Source organism: Panicum virgatum, chromosome 2K (genome assembly GCF_016808335.1).
Source record: "Panicum virgatum strain AP13 chromosome 2K, P.virgatum_v5, whole genome shotgun sequence".
Lineage (NCBI taxonomy): Eukaryota > Viridiplantae > Streptophyta > Magnoliopsida > Poales > Poaceae > Panicum > Panicum virgatum.
In genome coordinates this window covers 48,079,672-48,105,482 of record NC_053137.1, presented here as the reverse complement: position 1 = coordinate 48,105,482, position 25,811 = coordinate 48,079,672, and the positions used below count along the sequence as shown (strand labels likewise).

At 43.7% G+C, this 25,811-nt stretch overlaps 2 protein-coding genes across 3 annotated transcripts; both read right to left on the bottom strand.

Annotated features, from left to right (window-relative positions):
• Window positions 1-80: 80 nt before the first annotated feature.
• LOC120681307 (probable quinone oxidoreductase) lies at window positions 81-10,396 on the bottom strand. The gene is made up of 18 exons (XM_039962818.1): window positions 10,129-10,396; window positions 9,406-9,579; window positions 8,702-8,883; window positions 8,204-8,309; window positions 7,775-7,851; window positions 7,210-7,297; window positions 5,236-5,425; window positions 4,599-4,725; window positions 4,431-4,511; window positions 3,504-3,605; window positions 2,989-3,084; window positions 2,756-2,830; window positions 2,335-2,454; window positions 1,906-2,034; window positions 1,328-1,405; window positions 940-1,026; window positions 704-790; window positions 81-611 (listed from the first exon to the last, which is right to left on the bottom strand). The coding sequence occupies exons 1-18, from the start codon at window positions 10,181-10,183 to the stop codon at window positions 561-563; spliced, it is 1,905 nt and encodes a 634-aa protein (XP_039818752.1). The 5' UTR covers window positions 10,184-10,396; the 3' UTR covers window positions 81-560.
• A 444-nt stretch (window positions 10,397-10,840) lies between these two features.
• Window positions 10,841-25,102, bottom strand: LOC120681290 (prostaglandin reductase-3-like). Of its 2 annotated transcripts, none has more exons than XM_039962809.1 (18): window positions 24,753-25,102; window positions 23,353-23,526; window positions 23,066-23,247; window positions 22,273-22,378; window positions 22,054-22,130; window positions 17,562-17,649; window positions 16,747-16,936; window positions 16,014-16,140; window positions 15,842-15,922; window positions 15,208-15,309; window positions 14,965-15,060; window positions 14,795-14,869; window positions 13,828-13,947; window positions 13,272-13,400; window positions 12,800-12,877; window positions 11,665-11,751; window positions 11,376-11,462; window positions 10,841-11,292 (listed from the first exon to the last, which is right to left on the bottom strand). In XM_039962809.1, the coding sequence occupies exons 1-18, from the start codon at window positions 24,805-24,807 to the stop codon at window positions 11,242-11,244; spliced, it is 1,905 nt and encodes a 634-aa protein (XP_039818743.1). In that variant the 5' UTR covers window positions 24,808-25,102; the 3' UTR covers window positions 10,841-11,241. The 2 variants fall into 2 exon arrangements, with proteins under 2 accessions (XP_039818743.1, XP_039818737.1); XM_039962803.1 differs by lacking the exon at window positions 24,753-25,102 and adding an exon at window positions 23,751-23,873.
• Between the last annotated feature and the right edge of the window lie 709 nt (window positions 25,103-25,811).

The following is a 25,811-nucleotide window of genomic DNA, read 5'->3' as shown; positions in this document are numbered from 1 at the left end:
TGTCTTCTTATATCTCATCTCATAAAACTGTAATTGTTTACTTGGGACACGAAATGTTCATAGGAATTTCACCAGAGACATTTCAAAATCCCGTGCGGTTTTAGAAAATTCAAGAATTCCAGTGGTACAAAATAAGACCCCAGAACACATGTTCTTCCATCTCCCGTCCATATGGACAACAGGAGACTCAGAATATTCAGAGAAGTTTCCTTCATTGACCCAAGAAGTTCTGCACACCAGATACAGAAAAAAAGTTCTGCACACGTTAACCAGGAAAAAAAATGCTTTGCACAATTGAGCAGAGCAATTTATTCAAACAGTCACCCGGCTTAGCAATTTATTCGAATCGATTTCCTGTCCAATTTTCACCCCTCCGACTCACGTGCCCTGCCAACTAATCGGACAAGCGAGCTATATGCTGCCAAGTCTGAACATATGGCGTAACTCTGCGCGTAAGTGCAGAGGAGATCTTGCGGTCATCTTTCAGTCTGACAGACCAGGAATCTGAAGAAGAATACGGAGTATCTTTCTGTTGACATTGCAGCTCATATGTCTGCGCGCTATAGCTTAGCAAGGGTCTGGCCGTAGGATGGATCCATGCAAACGACGACCTGAAAAGATAACATTGAAAATTGCAAGATGCGTTACTGCAAAAGTAATAGGGTCGTCTGTTATTATTGTAGGCCTGTAAAAACCGTCGTACCTTGCCAACGCTCCTGCCAGAATGGAGATATTCTACTGCATCTGCGACGGAAGCAACACCCAGGAATTTCTTGGGGTCAAGGAAAACCTGTTGTCAGCGTGCCGTAAGTTGGGTTTGAATATATAGGTCAAACATGGTTTCAAAAACAGAAAATGAATACATGAAGGTCATGTTTTTGCATCAAGCAAAGGAATCATTTCTCATTGTAGCGGGAGAGGCACAAATGTGGAGCATACCTTCAGCTTTCCAGAGGCATACAGGTTAAAGAGTTTTTCAAGATGGTCTTGCCACAGGTGTGCATATTGAATCAGGAAAAATCCAGCCTGAAAGTGGAAAGAAAATATCTCAAGTTTTAGGGTTCATTTGTCATTGTGGCGCTTTAAATGCACTTCTAGGATCTGTGTATATGCCTCAGGGTCTGTTCCATTCAGTGCGTCAGTGCGTGAAGTATATGCATGCAATTTTGAGCAATCTATGATACGCATACCATTATGATTATGATTATGACTATTGAATAAAACATTTTTGAAACTGCAATGTCACTTTGTCAACAATTGCTAAGTAACATACAAAGCTCAGTGCATGTGAATTGGGGAGTTCTGGTATTATTCTGCATGCACATACCACAGTCTGACTTTTCCCAAGAATCTTCTCACATAGTCCAGTGTAATTTTGTGGCTTCCATCCTTCCTCTCCTTGATACTGAAAACATATAAAATATTGTTCACTACCAACTAGTATATTTGCCGCTACAATGTTCGGTATCCTATAAATTATTTAGGGTACCTACCAACACAAGCTCAGGTAACTTTAAGCATGATTTCAATAGCTTAATAATCTTTCCTCGGAGCATATTGATGCAGATGCCTCAGGCACGTTCCCAAAAAACTATTAATGCAGATGCAAAATGGACATGTTTGACATTAACAGTTCAAAATAGTACTACATGACAATCCCGAAACATGTTTATTAACTCCACCAGATGAAATTTGTACGATGCCTAAGCACCTGTAGTCACTAATGACTTTGTGCAGATCAGCCCCTCAACTCCCCACTGTTTTAAAATGTGTAATCTTTTCTCTTGTGAAGCAAGGAGTAATTTTCATGTATCCTGTATCACCCACTCGAGTCGCCAATGGGGGTGAGCATATAATGAATCGATGAATGCAAAGTCCAGAGCCTGTCAAAACTCAGAAGTATACCTGAGAGATCATACCAATTACAATGAGACGCCCATAGACTGCTAGGGCATTCAAACAGACATCAAATGTTTCTCCACCTACAGATTCGTATATGATATCCACACCCCTTGGGAACTCTTTCTTCAGAACCTGGAATTGAACATTAGAACGATCCTTATTCAACAGTAATCAGACTGACTGTATACATTCTATATGGATTTGACTATAAATGTTAATATGCAATTCAAACATGCTTGAGAAAATCCATGCACTATACATGGTCAAAGGTCATTCCAATGCACGGATAACATACTGTCATGATCCTATCCTGCTACCGGGTAAGTAGAGACTACAAATAAATATGACATACTATGTCAGCACATGAACCAAAAGAAATGTTATCAAGCTGGAGTATGAAAGGTAAATACAAAACGATGAACAAAAACTCACATCTTTGATATTTTCATTTCTGTAGTTGACAACTCGATCAGCTCCTAAGGAAGCCAGAAACGTAGATTTACTTTCACCGCCACATGTGGCTACAACTTTGTTGCCTGCTAATTTTGCAAGCTGTATATTCAGAACAAAAGGACATTCAGACTTAAATGCCTATGACATTTGTGTCAAATAGAGATCCATAAACACTAAGGATAAGAAAAGATAAAATTACTTATATCCTCCAAATATCATGTTGCATGCAGTGAAATAGAATGCAAGTGGCCATGACCCCAAGTGCTAGTTAACTAGGACAGATGTGTTCCAGTTTTCATGATACAGTCATTTTGTGCAAATTTAAAAATAATGCGGAGCACTGTAATCCAACTGCCTTTACAAAACTGTAGAAGTAGAGTCATCAATGTCATCAGCTCACCTGAACAGCAAATTGTCCTGTTCCACCAGCAGCTGCTGTAACTAAAACAACCTGCCCAGACGTCATTTGACCAGCCTAAAGGAAGAAACGCAGAATAAATCGAGTACACATCAGAAAGTAAGTTATATCTTACAATTTAGAAATTGAATCTTATCTGGAACAATATAGAGTTCAAAAGGCATGGTATATGTCAAACGGTGAAGAAAACAGATAGAACTGAAGAGAAATATAACCTTTTCAAGAGCGATTGATGCAGTCAATCCTGATGTTAACATAGCGACCACCTCTGGGTCTGGTCTTGGCACTGGAATGAGACGTTTGGCCGGAATCTTCCACCAGAAAGATATAAAGCAAAAGATTTGTTACTGTCAGATGTAATTGTGTCCAAAACACAACAGGTTAGAGAAGATAGCACTAGATAGAGGATGCAGGTTGCATGCCGGTTGGTATTTTATCTTCATATGTAAAAAGACTGAGATTTTATTGTCGGTGGTTGTTGGTTCTATGGTATGGGATTTTCTATGCATTGACTGTGTATGCATTTCTGTGTGTACTGATGGTTCTTTGCACATAGTTATGCTCTTGTGGGTTTGTTATGTCTTAGTGATCATTTCGTAACTTTTCATGTAGTATCAATGTGTCAATAGTTATTTTCGAGTGGTTAATGGATCAATTGATAGTTTATTCAAGATTAATTGCAATACACGGTCGCCCTGCTAGTTATGTAAAGAGACATAGAATGCAGTACCAGCATAAATTCAGCATAGCTCCCAAAAGTCATAAGGGCCACAGGAGTGCCAACTTTGATATGTTTCACTGAATCTCCAATAGAAGCAACAATTCCCACAGCCTGCATGTATTTTTTAAAAGGCAAAATCAGGTAAAACTTACAATATTAGAAAGTCAAGAAAAATTCTGATAAAACGTCATAAACAATTGCCCTGTGATACGGTTGTGCATAAGTAGATGTGTTAATGTGGTAAGAAGAAGAGAAACAAGTTTCTGAGTTTGCATGCAGCAATCCAATAGTTCAAAAACCTAAGCAGTAAAACTGTATACCACAGCAATTAGCAAGCTGCAATCTGATTGATGTAAGAATGGACATGAGTTCCCTGTTGTCTAGTTGCAAAGCTTGGTTAACTATGAACATTTCTACTAGCAATTCTACATTCCCATATCCTGAGATGCTAGTGTTTGGTACTCAAAAATAAGGGGAGGTACTGCCATCTTTTTGGGTCTAAGCAAGAAATGAAAGGAAATAAGCCTTCCGCTCTATCCTTTCATCAACAAGCAGACAAGCGGTACCAGAGCCTCATATGACAGTAGAATGCAGAGTCTACCAGTTGGCCAGTCAAAGGCAAGGTGTTATCCCTGAGACCTTGACCTTAGGGTCCTTCCTGATGCAAATATGAAACATTAACATATATACTTTCTACCATGATACTGTTGGCTCCAAAGAGCTGCAGATACACTTTATCTTTTTTAATAGCATGTATGTCGACAACAAAGCTAATAATCTGCTTTGTCCACAAGTTAGTTTCTTTGGTTAGCCATCAAAAGCATTAGAGTGCTTGTAAATTCAGGAAAATCAGATAGGGGGCACAAATTTTTACACAGAATGTCATATAAAACACCATTCAACACTAAGCATGGAAATATGAAAAGCATTAGTTACCTCAAAACCAGCATCAAATGGAAGGTGTGCCACAGCTTCTTTAGCATTACCACTGAAATAACGACCAGAACTGAAGTTTACCTGAAACATATCATTAACATCATCCAGTGGTTTTGCAATGGGGGAATAAAAAGAGAAACAATTGAAAATACAAATGCAAGGACCTACATCGCTAGCATTTACACCAGCATATAATATTTTAACTAGAGTGCTGTGCGGTTCAATGGGTAATTGCAGGCGCACACGCTCAAGCCTTGTAGCATTCCGGAAATTATGGCTGAGTGTGTGAACAACCCTGCAGAAGCACCACAAATATAAGAACTGACAGGACATTAACTATAGGGAATTTAGTTCACTTAGATCCTATAGTAAAATATGGACCAACTATTGGTGTTATATTGTTATGACACCTCTCAGACATATTAAATTGATTAGTTACTGTAGGAAATACTTTACATAGGATTCTGAAACTACATTCATATCATGTTCAGTGTTCTAAAAAAAATAATTGGTTCAAAACTTCCATGGTAATACATGTTATGCTCCAAAAATGAGAAAAATGAAGTAGCATTGAATGAATGCTCAGCTATTTAGTCCGACATTCTTCTAATAACAGTCAACCCAAGAATAAAATGTTACAGAACAGAAACAGGGAAATTCCATAGCATGAAAAGGGATAGAAATTAGAAAATCAGGGTATATCCTTCACTCCTTCAGCAACAATCCCTCGATGCAGTCATTGTTATTAACAAATATATTCGACAAGCTACTAGGAAAATGTAAATGGAACGTAGCAGGGATTTACATCTTCTGAAAGTATTCAGGTGTTTGGATGCTAGGAAATCCATTCTTTACTAATTTCCTTTTTGATTTCGAGGAATAAACAAGGTAACTTTTTTCTTTTTCTGATATTGGCCAGTAAACCATCCCACTCCGTTTAGATATCCAAAGGCAAGCACCAGCCTTGCTCTCATCTTCTATGAGTTCAAATGCACCTAATGCAAATAAAAAGGGGTTCTTTTCAGACATGGAAAGAGAAAGACTTCATCAAATTTTTCTCTCTCCAACATGCAGGAAACATCATATGCAAGAGATAAATATCAATATGGACATTAAAATAGCATAGCAAACAGTGGGTCCTTAAACTTGCATAGGTGTCTTGCCTGGTTCCATGAATTTGAAGACCGCCCTTGTCCAGGGAAATCAAAGGGAGGTTGAAAATATACCAACCTGAAACAGATGGTTGGCCTAGCCAGATTGATCCATTCTGGCAAGAAAATAATCTAACTTAACCGTTCAATTCTTTATGAGTAAATTGCACCACAGGTCCCCAAACTTGTCTCGAGATTTCACCTAGGTCCCCAAACTCTCAAATTGTCCACCTGGGTCCCTAAACTTTGTTGAGTGTTCCATTCGAGGTCCCAAACGCGCCACGCCAGCTTCCAACGCCGACGTGGCATGCCACATGGCACCACAGTGGCAAATATTTACAAAAAAAAAATCCTTCCACAGTTTCATCTTCCCCCATTTAATCCTCTCTCTCTCCCTCTCTCTCTCCGCACCACCGCCGTCCGCCACTGGAGCTACCCGAGCGGACGCGGACGCGGCTGGCGCGGGCGGCGGCAGTCGGCCTGGCGCGACGGCGGCGAGGGAGGCTGGTGCGGGATGCGACCGCGGGCGGTGCAGGCAGCGGCAGTCGGCATAGCGCTTTGGCGGCGAAGGAGGCAGTGCTGGATGCGGCCGCGACCTGCGCGGGCGGCGTCCATCGGGGTGGCGCGGCGGCGGCAGCGAGGGATGTTGCCGCGGACGTTGTGCGACGGCGGCCTGCGCGGGCGACGGCCATCGTGGTGGCACGGCGATGGACGCGAGGGAGGTCGACGCCGGTGCGGCAGCGGCCGGCGGGGTTCGGCTAGGCGCAGCAGGCCGGAGCCATGGCCGGGGACACCAAATCGAGCTCCACCGCCATCGGATTGAGCTCCGCCACCTCCAATCGAGCTCTGCCGCCGCCGGATCGAGCTTCGCTGCGGATCTGCCTTTCCCCTTCCTCACGCTGGTACTGCCACGCCAACAAGGGCCGCACCGCCGTGGAGGGCCACGCCCGTCCGGACCCACTCTCGCCGAACACCGGGTCCACGGCCACCAAGCCGCGCCTCCACCCTAAACGCGGTGGCCTGCGCGCGGCGGCGACCGGCGTGTGCGGCGGTGCGTGGCCCGTGTGTGCCGGTAGCCACGGGCAGGGGGAGTGAGAGAGATAGAGGGAGAGAGAGGAAAGAGAGAGAGATTGGAGGAGGGAGAGAGACATGAGCAGAATGGAGAAGATAAGAATATGGAGGGTTTTTTTTGTAAATTCTTGCCCGCCTGACAGCACGTGGCATGCCACGTCGGTGTTGGAAGCTGGCGTGGTGCGTTTGGGACCTCGAATGGAACAACAAAGTTTAGAGACCTAGGTAGACGATCTGAGAGTTTGGGGATCTAGGTAAAATCTCGAGACAAGTTTGGAGACCCTTGATGCAATTTACTTATTCTCTATTCATTGTGAAATTGTCAAACCTATAGCTCAAATTGCGACCAAAGTGCTGCAAGGAATCAATTTATAATAATGCATGCATATTTCACATGCATGCATGAATGCCTTTATTTGATTTCAGTTACAGAATCCCATCTCAATTCAACATTGGTACGGTTCATCTAAGGAACAATGATAACCAATTATAATCATGAGTCATGGCATGCCTAAAGTGAAACAAACCGAAACGTAGCTAGGGAAGAAATAGCTTACCATTAACAACATCCTCCACCTTCAAAAACCCACCAAGTGCATCCACGAGTACACGATTTACTTGTTCTCCCATATTAGTTTGGACAAACTGCATACATTAGCGCAACATATAAATCTAAGACAATTAGGACTCTTGAAATGCCATGATCCAATTGCCCTTGTCCCTCCAGAAGCTAGTTGTAGAACAAAGCTCCTTTTAATTTTACAAGGTAGTTCAGGTTCATGTTCATAACTTAAATTCAATCATTGATCCTTGCCTTGAGAACCCAGCTAGTGAGCAGTCACACACTCACACTTTCTGGTTAAATTGTATGCCTTTTATCCTGTCCGTACGATTTTGAAATGCTGAGGATACTATACGCTATACAGTATAACTGTCAGGTTAGTCCTGAGTATCTACTCGCAATAAAAGAAAAGGTTAGTCTTGAGTTTTGCAGCTATAAGTAATTTTTCACAAGTTCATAAAGAATGTGGGGACAGTTTCAAAGTAACTGCAATGAACGTGAAGTCAATGAGTGCAAGAAATAATCATATATATGCCTCAAGTCATGCAAAATTTTAATACCTCAGGGCACAATACATTGACACGGATGCCATGCCGCTTCAATGGGGCAAGTGATCTTGTAAACATAACCACGCCCCCTACAAAAATGAAGTTTGAGGTCATATAGTGTACATACGCGCCAAACAGATTATTCTTTCAATAAAAAATATTAACACCAAACAGGTCTGCAAATACCCCTACACGTAGTTAATAATTTAATAAAATAGAATAGCGCTGAGCTTTACATGAACAAAATTTGAATATCTTTGCATGTTCTGGTTTGTGAATCCTCAGTAATTTGGACCAAATATAAAAGTAATCAATGTCTGAATTATTTTCTACGAATCAATACTTAGATAAATCCAAAACTGGTTTCATGTTCCAACTGCTCTGCTGCCAAGTCAATCAGCATATGGATTGTAAATCTGTCTTCCAGAATAATGAACAAACCTTTTGTCCCGCTATACACAGGTTCATAGCTCAAAGGATACAGGCCAGCAACTGAGCCAATATTTATTATGACACCAGGCTTCTTCTGGGATCGCATTACTTGAGTCTGTGGTAAAAAAAAATGCAACATTACGAGTGTACATGTTTTCTTTTGGCAAAAAACAAGTACAAAACTACAAATAACTTGTATGAAAATCGGGCTGTGTTCTGAAGTAGTGCAAATTTGAAGAATTCAAAATTCACAATATTGTCACTGATCCAAAATTATATCCTACTTTCTTTAAATAGAGTAATAGACAACATGAACAGGCTATATTATAGAAAAACAGTTGTCTCTTAAACTTCAATAGTGACAATATTTATTGGAAAGGACAATTTGAAATATCATTTACCTGAAATAATAAAGTATAATATCATTTATCTGAAATAATAAAGTATACACAGGAACAACACTCACTGTTACTGCAATTCCATTATAACAGTTGATGAGAGGCTTACAGCAATGCGAGTACCATCAATAACAGCAACAAGATTCACGTTTACAGCATGCCTCCAGGTAGAAATTCCATCAGATTTATCTTCATAGACCAAAGATTTGCTGACAAATCCAGCACAGTTGATGCAGATATCTAGTCCACCAAATGTGTCCACATGTTTCCGAAAAGCAGCAGCAAGAACATCTACATGTCAAAACCAATGCAAATCATATCATTAAGATCATGGCAAATATGGATGGCAGGAGAAATTACAGTTCCAGTGAACTGCTGGAAACTAAAGCAAGTGACTCAATATTCAACAAGAAAAAAATAAATCTGATGACCTTAGCCCCAAATTAACAATATTCTAGGAAACAAATTCAAAGATCTGACGCAAAAGGTACGAATGACCCCTACAGCATGAAATTTGATAGTGTCTCGTGTTATGATCCTACTAAAATTCTAGATATTTAATAAATTTCTAAAGAAAATCACAGGTGCTGCAATTCGCTAACTTATTTCACGTTGGATTTTCAGTCAGTGGCATTTGAGAGTTAAACATCCTATGAGATGCCAGATGCCGTTACTGGAGTTGCCATGTAATACGTTAGAATCGTTGTTGTCTTAAAACCTAGCATCAAGAGGACAGCTCAAACGAGTGGCTAAGACAATCAAAGTAGTACACCAGATTAATCTTCATTTACTGCATCCCCTACGAGAACTTACCACCATTGGTAACATCGCACTTGATGAATATGGCAGATGGACCTCTAGCATATGCATGAATATGTTTGTTTTCCTTTTGTACAATGGAAACAACTTCTCTCCCATTTTCTTCGGAAAAATCGACGACGGTCACAAACACGCCCTTCCTTGCAAGAGCAATGCAGAGCGCTTTCCCTTGAAAAAAAAACAAAGGGGAATTGTCAGCCAATACATTATAAAACCGCTGCCCCTGCACAAAATCATGCGAACATAGAACGGAACGAGCTCGTGCTTCCAGCTATGATCCCCGCCTACACCGAAGCGTGCCTGTGCCTCTACCTCACCCGAAGCGGCGCTAGGTGGAATGTGGGTACACCACCGCTGGCTGGGCGATGGTGGACGGAGAGAATCAAATCATGGCAAGTGTATCCCACTCCCGGCCGCCACTCCAAGTCTCCAACCGTCCAACAACGTATCCAGCCACCGATTGGGGCGGGGGCAACGACCATATCGCCGGAACACCGAAGAGGGCAGACCGGAGGAGCGAGGAGCCGAAGGCCGTGACCCACCCAGGCCCGTAGACAGGCCACGGAGAGAGAGGGGGAGCCCGTCAACGGAAAAGAGAAGAAAGCGCGATTCCTCGCTGATCCGGCCCGGCCCAACCCATTTACACCAGGAACGAGCGCAGCCGCGTCTGAATCGGCGCGGCGCGCGGGCGGGCGGGGGGGCGCTGCCCTTGCTTACCGATGCCGGAGGCGCCGCCGGTGACGAGGGCCGACAAGCTGGGCTTCAGCTCCATCCCGCCCGAGCCTCTGGCGGGGGGCTCGCAGGTGGCGGAGGCGGCGAGAGCGAGACTCGGGAGAAGCGCGGAGCGAGACGCGGCGGGGCATGCGGACGGTCATCAGAGTATAGTAGTAGTGCGCGGCCCGGCCGGCCGGTGGGCGGTGGAGCTGCCGAGAAGCCGAGATGGGGACGCACGACGGCAACGAGGCGCGAGGCAAACAGCCGCGCGGCCGGCCCCCGCCTCGGCCGGCTCGATCTCCATTCTCCACTCCACGTGTTTGTCTCCGTCATCTCGAGCTCCTCTTTCTCGCTGACGAGTGATGATGATCTCCGTCCCGTCTGAACCGTGTGGGACTGGGACGCATCAGACTCGGAATTTGGAGTTACACGGGGTCTGTCCGTCTGCCTTGCAAGCTCTGTTTCAGTTGTTGGTTCGCATATTTGGAGTTCAGCTGTTGGTTGGAACTAGAGGACTATCAGAACTAGTGAATTTCTGAATTACTCAATCCTCCACATATGAGCAGAAGAAGTCCAGGATGCTCGCTTTAGATGAAATTTTGGGTGGTAATTTATTTAGAATGATGCCATTTGTGAAACATAATTCCATTCCAGAAACTGTCATCTATTGCAATCCCCTCATGGATGCTTATAATGATCGCACAATGGCATAATATGGTGAAGACATTGTTTTATTCAAGAAAAGTTTGACACAGGTGGTGGAACTACATCACACGATTGCACAGATCACCTTGTACCAATGCCCAATATGATCATAATCTCTGGGATTATAAACTTAATTGAATTCCATGTCCATGTTTGCCCTTTAGTATAGTCGTGCATCTTATAAACTATGCACAAAACTGAGCCATACACCAACACATGCATATTATTCGGTTCTTACCCCCTTGGGAAATGCTATCTTTTCTGAAACGAACCTGGAAAATGCTGTCTTGTGTTGAGCCACCTAGGCAGGAAACAGAGAACCAAAGAAAAATGGCCTCAGGGCCTCTGCGTCCTATAACAGCCTAACCTATATTGCAACTGTGAACCATAGTGCGTGCCATTGTCCTTAAGTTAAAGCTTAGCAACGATCTGCCTGTATGATGGATCAATGCACACAACAACCTGAAAATGATCCGAATGGGAATTTGTAAGTCACAATGAACAGGCGAGAATATCTTCTCGAGTTGTTATGGAACCGGTGCTACCTTGCCAACACTCCTGCCAGAATGAAGGTATTCTACTGCATCTGGCACGGAAACAACACCCAGGAACTTCTTGGGATCTAGGGAAACCTGTTCATGCAGTATGGTGGTAGTAGTATTGGTATGACATGAAAAGGTACATCAGAAAGGGAAAAATGAAAAAGTAAAGAACTTAAAATTATCAGACGAATTTAGGAACCATCAATGGGTGAAATATTTGAGTGAGGTAGTTGTCTTGTCTTGTTATTCCTTCCTGAACATACTTACACAGAATTATAAGTAGAAAGCATACCTTTAGCTTTCCAGAGGCATACAGGTCAAAAAGTTTGTCAAGATGATCTTGCCACAGATGAGCATACTGAACAAGGAAAAATCCAGCCTGCAATTCAAATGGAAGATTTTCAAAGTTTGAAGGAGCATAGTAAAAAAAGCTACTAATGGATTCAACATCGCAGTCATATATTCAGTTTCAACTATAGTAAGAAATAGCTGGGCGCCCAACATGTTGCGGCCAATGTACGCTCAGTTCATATTATGGGCGCATAGAAAGTTCAACCTCAACAGGTGCATAGAATGGGTATGGCCATTCTCTCTGCTAACTATGAAATTCAATTTTTAATTAAAAATAGAATCTCCCAGAGCAAATCAAATGTTAAGTTTATTTGATGATCTGATTCCATGAGAATCTAAGCTGAAGGATGTTTTCAAATCGTCTAGTCGGACCTAGTCGCCATGGGACCGATAAGGCGACTAGTCGCGATTAGTCGTCGATCAGGCCGATTAGTCGAGCCTAGTCGGTCCTAGTCGTCTGTATATTCGTCCTATGTGTACCAGGACCGATATGATATATATGCTATACATTACTTAATATAAAGCAAGCATGAAGACAACAATGATGGTCAATTTTTCACTTACGATGATGGTCGTTGATCCACATCTGCACATACACATAACACTAAGCAGAGGAGAGAAAGAAGCTAGAACAATAGCAAAGGAAAGCAAAAGTAGAGCAAGAGGGGAAGCGGAGAGAAAGAAGCTAGAACAATAGCTGCTCTGTCTCAGGCTCTATACACCTAAAACCTAATGGGCCACCTCGCCAGCCTACCACTGGCCGAAGCCCATAACTCAAACAACCCAGAAAACAATCCTGAGTCTGATCGTTTTCTTGCCTGATCGGTCCGACTAATTGCGATTAGGTGACGGCCGACGACTAGAAAACTAGTCGCTCAGACCTACTCGGTGTCCCTTATCGAGGTCACTGGACCGATAAGCTCGACTAATCGCGATTAGTCGGACGACTAGATAACAACACACAAGATCACATTGTCTCATTACAGATTTTTTTAATGAACATCAAATATCAATGCAGTACATGCCAACTAAAGAAGTTTTTTTAGAATTAACTAAAGAAGTTAGGTGACACATACCACAGTTTGACTTTTAGCTAGTATCTTCTCACATAGTCCAGTGTAATTCTTAGGCTTCCATCCACCCTCTCCTTGATACTGAAATCACCAAAGTAACCAATATTTAGGTATAAGCTATAGGATCTTATTAAAAAAAATACAACAAGTAACACAGAATGATGAAAATACTAATTCAGAAATGTGTCAACAGAACCACAATAGATTAGGTAAACTCCAATCTCCAACTAGTAATCAGCTGCATAATGGGCAAATTCTTTATTAAATTCATCATATTTCAAAATATTCCGGGAGTTTATTTTTCCACCAAATGGAACGAAAATCAAGAATCATCAAGTCCTCAACTTCAGTTTTCCTTAAAAGTCTGGATGGTGAATAGCATAACAATTTGACATGTTCACTCTCAAATGTTGCCACTCACAAATCACAATACAATAAATAAAAAGAAATGGGCTCCAGCGGCTGCCAGAATTACCTGGGAGATCATACCAATTACAATGAGATGCCCGTGGACTGCAAGTGCATTCAAGCACAAGTCAAACATTTCCCCACCTACAGATTCGTATATGATATCTACACCTCTTGGAAACTCTTTCTTCAGAACCTGAATTCGAACATTTAACGAGCAATTAAAGAAAACAATCAAGGGATTGACTTAAATGGTTACAGTCACTTGAGAATCCAAAATGATCATAATATCATAAATCTACATAACTTAGTTTCTAGAGAAACACGAGTGTAGTTCAAGCATGCACATCAAACGTTTGGGGAGATGTCTGACACAGGAAAGGTTACGCTAGTTTAAGGACAACATGCCTTCAACATTGCATTCCTGCAAACAGAGGTAGGAAGAAACCAAACAGCAGAACCATATAGGTTACAAAATAAATATGGCACATTTATGCCAATACAAGGATTTGACAACAAGCTCAGGCACTTGACAGTTGACACATAAAGCGCTCCATAGTAAAATCACACTCTGTGCAGTGATGTAAAAGAAGGCCAATCTAAAAATTGAAACAAGAACTCACATCTTTGATGCTTTCATTCCGGTAATTGATAACACGATCAGCTCCTAAGGAAGCAAGAAGTTCAGCCTTACTTTCACCTCCACATGTGGCAACAACATTGTTGCCTGCTAGTTTCGCCAGCTTGTGAAGATATGAAATTAAAATGTCAAATAAGGATCTAGTTCATCAGAGTTAGAAATCAACAGTTGCTAAGAATAGTATGTATTTCCTCCGATCACAAATATAAGTCCACTAGGACATCAACATTGTCTCCAATAAAACCTTGACTAGCGAGATGAATAAAAATGTATTATTCAAATGAAAATAGTTACATGTTGTGGGACTATATTGTTTCATAATGAATCTAGTAATGACAATCTTGTGCTGTCAATCTATATAAAATTTTGAATATCGATGGTCAAAGTTAAAAAAAGAACTTTTACTTAGGACAGACCTAGATGGATTCTGCATATCATTGTCCTAATAGTAGAAGAAAAAGATGCACGCACGCAAACCACCAGGGGCACACACCTGCTGGCCTAGAAACTAGACCACAAGGAGGCCCCTTACCCGACCCCGCTGGCAGAGAGAGAGGAAAGGCCCTCAGCTCCTGCCAGACTCACAGGTGTATTTCTTCCCGAGTAAGACTTAAGGCCGTACCAACACTTGGAGTAGCCCATTGAAGACACGGTAATTTCGATCAGAGGAAATAAACAGGAAAACTTGCCCATGTCCTAAAATATCATGCTCACTGCTCAATCCAGTAAAAAGCACAATAACTTACCAAAGTACATCCCTAAGAGCTAGTAACTGAAAGACAAATTAAATGAAAGGCAAATTAATAGGAATAATTATCCTGTTCAAATTTGAAAAGTACAAAACAGTAATTTTATATTATACCTCCTTGCAATCCATAGAACTATATGTGCAACTGAGAGTTACATAAAAAAATAATCTTGGTAATGATATCAAAATGGTATCAGCTAACCTGAACGGCGAATTGTCCTGTTCCACCGGCAGCTGCTGTAACTAAAACAACTTTCCCAGATGTCATTTGCCCCGCCTAAAGCCAGAAAGAATTAACCGAATTAGTCCAGGATGGAAAACAGATATATTATAGAGGCAAAGAAAACAAGCAGGGGTTTAAATTAAGTAAACCTTTTCAAGACCAATTGAAGCAGTCAGTCCTGATGTCAACATAGCAACAACCTCTGGGTCTGGTCTTGGCACCGGAAGAAGATGTTTGGCTGCAACCTTCACAAGAAAATTGCAAAGATAAGAATCATTACTGGTAAACAAACATAAAAATATGCAAAATTTAATAGGCTGGAGATGATCCCATTTGAAGGACAGAAACTAACAGGTAATTTGACATGTAAGGAAGTGCATAAAATGCAGCACCTGCGTGAATTCAGCATAGCTTCCAAAAGTCATAAGGGCCACAGGAGTGCCTACTATGATATGATTCACTGAATCTCCGACTGCGGCAACAATTCCCACACCCTGCATACATTAAAATTTCTCATAAGAAAAAAAAGGCAAAGAAAATTATTGAGGACGTTAGGTCAAAAAATTTACACAAAAACTATCCTGACTTCACGGAAGGATTATACAGTAACTCAATTGAATATCCTAATCTCTATGCAGAAAGTGGCAAACGGCACACCTATGAAAGCGACAGCATTATCAAATTATATGATTGGATGTGCGATCAGGTATCAATATAAGTAGGTAGCATGATATGTTGTCTGTTTTTCCTTTTTTTATGGGCCAATTACACTTATGGCACACATGAGTTATTGACATACTACGTCTACTTTTTTTTAGTGTACTATGTAGAATCATAACAGCAGAACTGTTAACCTGCTGCTGTCAGCTAGATCTTTTCTATGATTAACTTTCTCTCACACTCAGTGATATCGCTATGCTTGGGAATTTATGGTATATAAGAATGATAAGTTGTCAGAGTACATCTCAAGAGCATCATTCAATGTTGAGCATGCTATTAGCATGGACATGCGAAAACATCGATTACCTCAAAACCAGCATCAAATGGAAGGCGTGAAGAGGCATCTTTAGGATTACTGCTAAAATAGCGTCCTGAGCTGAAGTTTACCTGCACAAGGCCGTTAGATCATCCAAAAGGTTAATTGATAGGCATCATGCATCAAAAGAGAAGTGGATGAAAATAAAATCTAAAGACTTACATCACTAGCATTTACACCAGCATATATTATTTTAACCAGAGCACTGTGTGGTTCAACAGGCAATCTCAGTCGAACACGCTCAAGTCTTGTAGCATTGCGGAAATTATGGCTGAGTGTGTGAACAACTCTACACAAGCATCAATAGGAAACAATCTTTAATAAAGTAAATGCAATTTTGAATAAACCCACAAATTTTCCAGCCTGGGAGACATAATATCTGGCAAGGTATTGCTATTACAGGAATTTTCTCATGAGCAAAACATGATGACTGACAGGCAATATAGAGTCAAAGTTCAGCTATCTTGTAGAAAAACAACCTACTAGAAGATATCATGTGCTCAAGACTAAAACAATGCCAAAAAGAATAAAAAAGGATGGTAAACCTCATAAGATCAAAATCAATATGTCAGCTTTGCATAAAGAATAGAGGCACATATCCTGTGTGTTGGTGTGTTTGGATGGGTGAAAACCCTTGTATTTTTATTAACTCCTTAATGGAATCACATGCAGTTACCTGCGTTATTCAAGAAAAAATAGAGGTGCCTTTCCAGCCAAGCAAATGCTGCAGTGCTATGAGAAGTGAGGAGCCAAAAGGTGTTTAGTTTCTGTTTATTAATTGGTTGAATTAGTGTCGTCGTGATAGAATTGCTGGAACAGAAAAGCCAACTATGTGCTGGGGGCAGTCAGGCAGCTTCTATCTTCTAAAGAAGCATAACATATCAAGACTACTTACATCTTCTCAAAAGATTCAGGCATTTGGATGCTCGGATATATGTTATTTGTCAGCATCCTTTTCGACTTGCTGGGGTTCACTATATACTTTCTTTGTTCATCTGGTGTTGGCCAGTATTCCATCCCTCGTCGTTTCGTTATCCAAAGGCAAGCACCAGCCTTGCTCTCATCCTGTATAAGCTCAAACGCACCTGAGGCCAAAAGAAAGGGGTGCTTGAAAGATGATATTACCAGAAAGAAAAAACATCGTATGCAAAATATAAATTTTATAGATCCCTCAACCATGTCTACCAGGGGACACCGTTTGGGGTAACCAGCTCAGAAGCTGAAGTGACTCATGCAAGTTTAGCGACCTACTATCTATTTTATTGAATTTAGATCAATAGTGAAATCAAATATGGCTTGGAAGATAATAGATTGATTATGGAGAGGCAAAGCTCGTGTACATATATAGGCAAGGAAGTCCTAGGGTTTGGTTTATAGAAGTACTACCAATCATGAGTTCCTTGCCTAATCCAAAACCATCTAGAATCCCCAGGAGGGGAGGCGCTCGGCCAGATAGGCAGGTGCAGCTATAGCCCACGGCCAGAGGCCAGCCCATATACACACACGCTAACAAAGGGATCCAATTTCGACAGATATTTGTGTTTAGTTCGATCATTTAAAACATCTCATCTCAACATAATATGAGAAGTATTGGACAGTTCATCAGAGCCTTGCAATGACGCATAGTAATCGTGGCACATAAATCACAGTAAAAAAAAAAGCTACAAGTCGTGTAACACTTAATTCCAAACAAGGTATGAAATGATGTACCATTGACAATATCCTCCATCTTCAAATATCCACCAGTAGCATCTACAATTCTGCGGCTCATTTGTTCCCCCATATTAGTTTGAACAAACTGCATAAATCAGAACATCACTAGGTCAATGCAAAAAATAATCATAATCCAACCTCATATTTGTCCCTGTTGGCTGTTAATCATGATTCATTAAAAAAAGATGATAGTTTCTACAAATTATGGAGATCAACTCATCTGTTCCACTCTGAAGGACAGACAAGAATCATGTTTGCATCTCCCATAGGACAGGTTGGTTCCATTTAGAATCCTTAGACAAATTGTTCTCGGTTTTAATTGATATTGTGATCTTATGCATACAAGTTTGCCTCTAGAACAATATAAGATCATGTACATGCAATGGTGGGGATCAGAGGTATTGATGTCAGCAATGGTCCTTAAGATAGTGACCAGTCACACTATCTGGTCAATCTTTGAAGGGAGATTTCAAACTCCTGCCATTGAGCTCTCAGCTGCTTTATTTGGGCCTTCATTAAGCATTATCATTGCAATACCGATTGAAGAGCTTCTTGTGCACCCAATTAAGTTTACTGTTGCTATTTTCCTTGCCACACTTTGTGCTGTTATATGGAGACGTCTGTTCTACTTTCTCACTACCAAATACTTCAGCAAACCTAGGCACACCCCAAATTGCATTAATGTGATCGTTGCCACACTCAAGAAATGGTTGCCAAAATCTTTGGAAAGGTTTAGTGGATTTTGCATGCCATACAAAACAGAATGTGCATGACAATTGCATCTGGCACATTTATTTGGATTCTAATCTTTTGGATGCTCATGCCTGTACGAAGGGATAGAGATGGTGATTGATGGATTGATATTAGCTTGAGGTCTCGGCCGGTATATATAAGAGTACAAAACTTGGGGTGCAAGGCAACCCTACCGGATATGTATGGCAGTCCGGATACAATATCTAAATTACCAAATATACTCTAACATCCCCCCGCAGTCACAGCGGGAGCACTGCAGACGGTGAGACTGGAGGAGAAGCCGAAGGTAGGAACCGACGGACTGACATCCCCCCGCAGTTGTAGCGTCGGCGCAATGCCGATGCTGCTACTGGAGAGAACCGGCGAGAAACTCATGCGGATGGTAGCCCTTTATGCCGATGTCGAGATAGCCGAGCTGAAGGAGCCATGGTCGAAGATGCCGTGCGTAGAGTAGCCGTGGTCGACGTAGAGCTGTCGAAGTTGCCGAAGACGAGGTAGCCGCACATGAAGCCGCGGGCGCACGAGGAGGCACCATGGTGGTGGCGTAATGGAGATGACGCCGGAGACGAAGATGGCGACGCGTCGAGGCAGACGTAGAGGGAGTGATGCCAAAGTCGATGCAGTCAGACCATCGGGCGACACATGCCCGACTTTGCCAGGCTCGGGAACGCATCGGGGACGATGGGCACGCACTGGTGTTGCCAATACCGGACGTGCAAGGGAGGATGCACAACCAGACGCCGTCGCCGAGGGACCAGCAGAGAAGGCCTCCATGGCGGTCGCAGGAGCAGAAGAAGGCGAGGTAGAAGATGCCAATGCCTGCTGTTGCTGGAGTAGACGAAGTAGTCGGGGACGAGATGGCGACACTGGCGACGTGGTTGTGCTAGACGAAGCGAGGAGGGGAACCCAGATTTTCCAGCACAAGGCCGAATGATCCGGTTGACGCGACGGCGGCGCTCGAAAGAGACGGCGAAGAACTCGTACAACTTGACGAAGACCATGCGCGGGGCGCGCAGCGACGAGTCCACGATGAGGTCGGGGACGTGGTCGACGGCGGTAAGGAAGCAACGGCGGAGAAGACCACGGGGTGACGCCACTGCTGCCCGAAGAGGCGACGCAGCGACAGCCCTCCGTGCTCGGTGAAGGGCGCGCTCGACGAGGACGGACGTCACGGAAGCCGGGTGGATCACGCACATCGGCTGATCAGACCGAGTAGCGTGAGGCGAGACAACGGTGGGCGAAGTCGGTGAAGGCGTCCCGATCGGTGAAGGCGACGACGAGCCGGCGAAGGTCGACGTGCGGACGAGGCGGCGATATAGGCGGCGGCGCAAACGAGCGCCCCCTAGGGTGCCGGCCATCTCGCCATGCCGCAGGGGTCGGAGAGGAAGAAGAGGCCGGTGAAGTCGACGAGGTAGAGGCGCGAAGTCGACGGGCGGTGGGCGACGCAATCCCGATCTCTGATCGGGCAAAAGAAAAATTGATACAGCAGCAGCTTGTGTAGTACCTCGGGTGCACGTAGCAGAACCCCTCATCCTCTTATCTCTTGCCACCTCTCACGTCCACGGTCAAGAAGGCCATGGGAGAGAGGGAGAAGACAAAGAAAAGGGCTGAGCGTGCGGCGATGTGGAGGAGCGGGGCGGATCCGGTCCGGGGGCGAAGGCAAGGCGGGGCGGAGCCACACCGAGGCGGTTCCCGCTCGGCGCGGTGACGGATCCCGCCGGATCGGGCAGATCCCCGCCTGGATCCGTGGAGCGGCGGTGGACCCCGCCCAGAGGCGGCAGCGGCCAGCGGTGGATCCCGACAGGAGGCGGCAGCGCCCGGCGGCGGATCCCGCCAGGGCGGACGGCGAGGCAGCGGCGCCCGACGGCGGAGGGACGAGGTGAAGTTGGACGCCGCCAAGGGGGTTCGTCGGCGACGAGCGTAAGCAGCACTCGGCAGCCCCTGCTGCCACCACGGCAGCACGGGTCGGAGACGGGTGCTGCAGGAGGCCGCGACTGCCACCACGGCAGCGCGGGACGGTGGTGTCGTCGATGATTCCCTGTGGATGACGAGGTACTTCCCAATCTGCTGCCGCTTGACGCGATCTGGCGGCGGATTAAACTGATCCGCCGCGGAGAGGGGCGCTGCCCCCGGCGGAGGTCATGGGCGACCTCCCCGGGGGCGCGCTAGGAGGCCATCGAGGGGGCGCTTTGGAGGTGCGCCGTGGAGGACGGCCGGCGGCGCGCGGAGGGCGGGGTGCGAGAGGGGCAGCGGAAGATTAGCCTAGGATCTCAAACCCTAATCTCGTGATACCATGTACGAAGGGATAGAGATGGTGATTGATGGATTGATATTAGCTTGAGGTCTCGGCCGGTATATATAAGAGTACAAAACTTGGGGTGCAAGGCAACCCTACCGGATATGTATGGCAGTCCGGATACAATATCTAAACTACCAAATATACTCTAACAATGCCAAGTACAGAAGGCACAATGCAGTTTAGGGTCAAAACTTCCCTCCTAGTGCACCTAATGACACCACTGGTTATTCATTTTTGTTAATGGCATCGAACTGGGATGGCACATATTTGAACCTGCATTGCTAATTTTCTTGACTCAAGTTTGCAAGTGCCTAAAAAAAAACAGGAGCATTCAGCAGCTATGGTTCCTCAGGCTAAGGAAAAGCTGCTGTGGTGGTGCAGTCTAGATATTGAGTTGCATGCACCAACCAATTCAACACAAAGTGCAGTCTAGATATTGAGTTGCATGCACCAACCAATTCAACACAAAGGCTTAAGCTGATGGGGAGAGGTGGGCAATTCACTTATATTCCAACACTCCCCCTCACGTGGAGGCTCCCTTAGGCCTCAGACGTGGAATAGGAGCGAGCGGCAATTATTTTATTTAATTGCACTAACCAGGATTCGAACTCAAGACCTCTGGCTTTGATACCATATTGAGTTGCATGCACCAACCAATTCAACACAAAAGCTTAAGCTTATGGGGAGAGGTGGGCAATTCACTTATATTCCAACACTAGATTCAAGTTACGAAAAAAGCAAAATCAAATATTTGTATATGTTCTACCTGCAGATTGTTTGTTAAACTCATCTTCCATGTTTAGCTCTTTACAGCTACTCGGATCTACAAAAACTTGGATGCAGGCAGCATTTTGGGAGGCATCCTTTGCTAACATTACATACGGTCCATAGTGATCGCAATTAGCATTAGAGGGTCTTAGCGCCTTAGGCATGCAGAGGTGTGCTATTATGTTCCTTCAACCTCAATGCTCCATGACCTATGCATCTATACAGCTTTATGGAATATGCATGTGAATAATGCAGAAAATTTAATGCCGTTTTAAAAATATTTTTTAATTCAAACATTTAGCCAGACCTAATTTCTACGTTCAACCTAATCACGCTTGCACACCATACTACAAATGGCGATACTGCAAAAGAAAAAAAAAACAACCAAAGAAGTGGCACCGAAAATTATCGAGACCCAAGGCCCAATAGTAAATAGTGTTAGCCCATCCATCAGCCTTCCTTCTTCAAAACAAAAAACAGCATGGCCCCTTTTCCTTATAAAAAAACCTTTACCCTAAACATGAAAAGTGCATCCATTCACACAGAAGGCTTATGAAAGCGCACAATGCGCACGCAATTCACTAGTAGAAATTAACACAATGAAAGCAAATGTGCAAATTATAGGACAAATGATAAATATTTGCATTCAGTAATGCAGTTTCTTAATACCTCTGGGCAGAGCACATTGACACGAACACCTTGACGTTTCAATCGAATAAGTGATCTTGTAAACATAACCACACCCCCTGCCAAGAAATGGATTTTGAGGTCACAAGTTACCTTGAAACTATGCGGTAAATGATTTATGTGCATATTGTTCTCCATATTGCGATGGAAATTTGCTGCCCAGAAAGAGGGAAGAAGAAAAGGGTATATGGGATAATGTACCTTTTGTCGCACTATATACGGGATCAAAAACCATAGGATAAAGGCCTGCTGCTGAACCGATATTTATTATGACACCAGGCTTCTTTTGGGACCGCATTATTTGACTCTGGTGATTAGGAATTCAACCATGAGTCATTGCATGTGGCATTTCTGACAATTAATAACATGATTCAAAATAGTTGTTCAAAAGTGAAGAAATCAAACTAAACCAAGAAAGCGATATGTGTGTATTATAGTTGATCCAAAATGGTATCCTACTTCTGGCTCTTAAGGAAACCTTGAGGACATGCTACATACTGACAAAACTATTGCTTCCCTGAATAAAAATAAAGAATAAAAATAAAGTTATGTTTTGAGATGAATGAAGCCAAACCTTTTAACCTTTGGCTATCTGTATATTATGAATTTTATTAGGAGAATATATTTATGAATACATAATTAGACATGCACAAAATTATATGTCAAGATGTGCCGCAACAAGTCGTAATATGTAAGTTTTGCTGGTGCCTAAGTTGCACCTTGGTGAACATGTCGCTGTCAAAAATGACACTTACATTCTCTAGCGTTATCCAATAATAAATGCAAAGAAAGGGTAATTCAAAAATTATATCTCAAAATACTGTATCAACAGACAATAAAAACATGTGTGCACTTTCTAATCATATGATATATTCATGTCCAAAATAATAAAGTCCACACTATACCGGTATTTACTGTTAGTACAAGTTAACAATTTGAATTACTGAAAGGTCAACTAGACAATTTTTTTACTAACAATTAACTGTATACTTACTGCAATGCGAGTACCATCAATAACAGCAACAAGGTTCACATTTACAGCATGCCTCCATGTTCTAGCTCCATCAGATGTATCATCATAAACTAGTGTTTTATTGGCAATTCCGGCACAATTGATGCAGATATCTAGTCCACCATATGTTTGAACATGCTTCTCAAAAGCAGAAGCAAGACTATCTGCATATCAAAATAGTGTATCTTTAAGATATCGCACATCTGAATTCTGAAAGCTCAAGTAAAGTTGTGCTTCCAGTTAACATTTAAAAAGTCTAAACTTCTTACCTGCATTACTAACATCACATTTGACAAATATAGAAGATGGAACTCTAAGATCTCTATGAAATTTGCTATTTTCCTTCTGAACTAACACCGCAACTTCTCTTCCATTTTCTTCAGAGAAATCGACGACGGTCACAAATAAACCCTTCTGTGCAAAAGCAATGCACAGTGCTTTCCCTGAAAGTAGAAAGAAAAAAAAACTCAGTTAATACATTGGGAGGTATCTACATAGCCTGTTGAATTGAAGGGATAATTTAACCCAGCAAAGGAAGCAGAAGGTACCATAAAACTTTCCTCGCATTAAACTAAAGGTCTAAGATCTAGATGACAAACAGTGTAGTACCAAGCCTATTCATTATTATTAGCTAAGAGTATAATCTGAATCTATGGTCAGTTGCAACCTTGCAATCTGGGATTTGCCAAACAAAGAACCTTGCTGACAATTACATGCCCACTTCTGGAAAGTTTTGAGTCTTCGGTTTTGTTGTGGACAGAGATCATTGCATGGCTGCATGTTAACTGCTGGGTAGTACCAACCGAAACGAAAAGAAGAAATCCATGAGGCCACTTTATTTCCAGCGTTCCTGCAGATTGAACTTCAAAGTATAACATCCTGTAAGCAAAGCTTCTCTCATCAGCACAATTCTACCATAATTCACCTAGTGCTCCGACGGTCGCAGATCACCCTGATACAGACTAATTGCTTGGTACCGAATCCAAGGTCTTCTAGAAAAGTGCATGCTTGAACTTGTTTGGGGTGGGGGGCGATTGCCCGTTCCTGCTACAGTACCATCTTGTAACAATGCTCTAGAGCTCTTTCTTGCTGTGTAAGCTCATAATAATCGCCACAGATTAAGAATGCTGTCGATGTGATGATGTTCAAGGTTCACTTTCGGGCAAAAGTTTTAGCTCTGGCTGAATGTATAGTTAACCCATATTGCTGTACCATAAACAGAACAGCACCGTGCTGCACAACAACGTTGGGACTTGGGACTCGGAGCTACCTTATCTCGCCGGGGTCCGGCGACCCCGACGAAATCTGCGAAATTCCATGTAAACTACTATAGATCTCTACATTTGACCCCGCTGTCCTAATGGAGCCGACCCCGGTGGTATGCTCGGCTGGCTTCGCCAGTGACAACCATCATCAAATCCATGGGTTTCGAGAAAAAAACACCCGGCACCCCCAATTCAAGAGCTACGCCGCATAATCGGCCCACCCCGTCCCCGTTCCCCACAAGTCAACGCGCAATCATGCATCCCCCCCCCCCCCAGCTCGTCGGAGTGGGATCGGACCCCCTTCGCGCAGGCTAAACTGAAGCGGGCGCCGCGGCATCAGGAATCAGGAATCAGCACCGAACAACGTTTCGGGAGCCGGGGGAAGGAGAAGCGGCGCTGCTCACCGATGCCGGAGGCGCCGCCGGTGACGAGCGCCGACATGCCGGGCTTGAGCTCCATCTCGCCGGCGCCGGGGGCGTGGTGGGGGGTGCGCTCTGCGCTGCGCGGCGAGGGGCTGATGCCGAGGCGTCGCGGGGTAGAAGGCGCGAGAGCCGGAAAGGGATGCAGAGGCGCAGGCGGGACCGCGGGAGCAGGCGATCGGGTAGCGAGTATAGTAGCGAAGGTATCGGCCGGCCGGCACGCGGCGGAGCTGCCGATGACGAAGTGGGGAAGGAGGCGAGGCCGCAGAGTCTATTCGGCGCCGCTCTCCTGTTTATGCCGCGCCCGTGACCGTGTGGGCTGCTGCTGCTGCTTCCGCTGACCTCGGCGACTCGGCGAGACAGCTCCGTTAAGCTGAAGCACGGGCAGAGGTGGGCACCGGGCACACCGAAGCCATGCTCCAACGGCTTCACTTCCTTGCTGATACGAGATACCGGCTCAATGGAAAGAGCAACGGGAACTTGGGTTTCCCGGCTCCCATGTTTATGACCGTCCGTTAGCACCGTGGATTTGCGACATACGAGTACAGGGAGAGAGGGTGGTGGCGGTTAGAGTAACTCCAACCATTTGATTTCCCTCTTTTTCCTTTTTCACCATATAGAGAAATCTCTTTTTCCATTTTCAACTTATAGAGAAAAATACTCCATGAGCTTATTTTTCTCTTTCCCCTTTTTCCCTCGTGGGGTCAATCTGTCATTGTCACATCTTCTTCCCTTCCTTTCCCCTCTCCTCATGTTCCATGGTTCACAGTCACGATACCAATGTTCACAGTCACAATACCATGGCACAATACCAAAAATTACAGTCACAATTCACAAACTTCACAGTCACATGTTCACAGCACCACAATGTTGCATCACGCGCATCGGCAAAACAGGTGATATTCACACACTTAAACGCATTGGAATGAAGAAATGCAAGCATTGGCGGGCAGAGAGGCGACAGGAAAATGAGGAAAGGGAGACGAGTCTGTCTCCCATTTCTATTGGGGATTGGAGAGATGTTATTGGGATTGAAAAAATAAA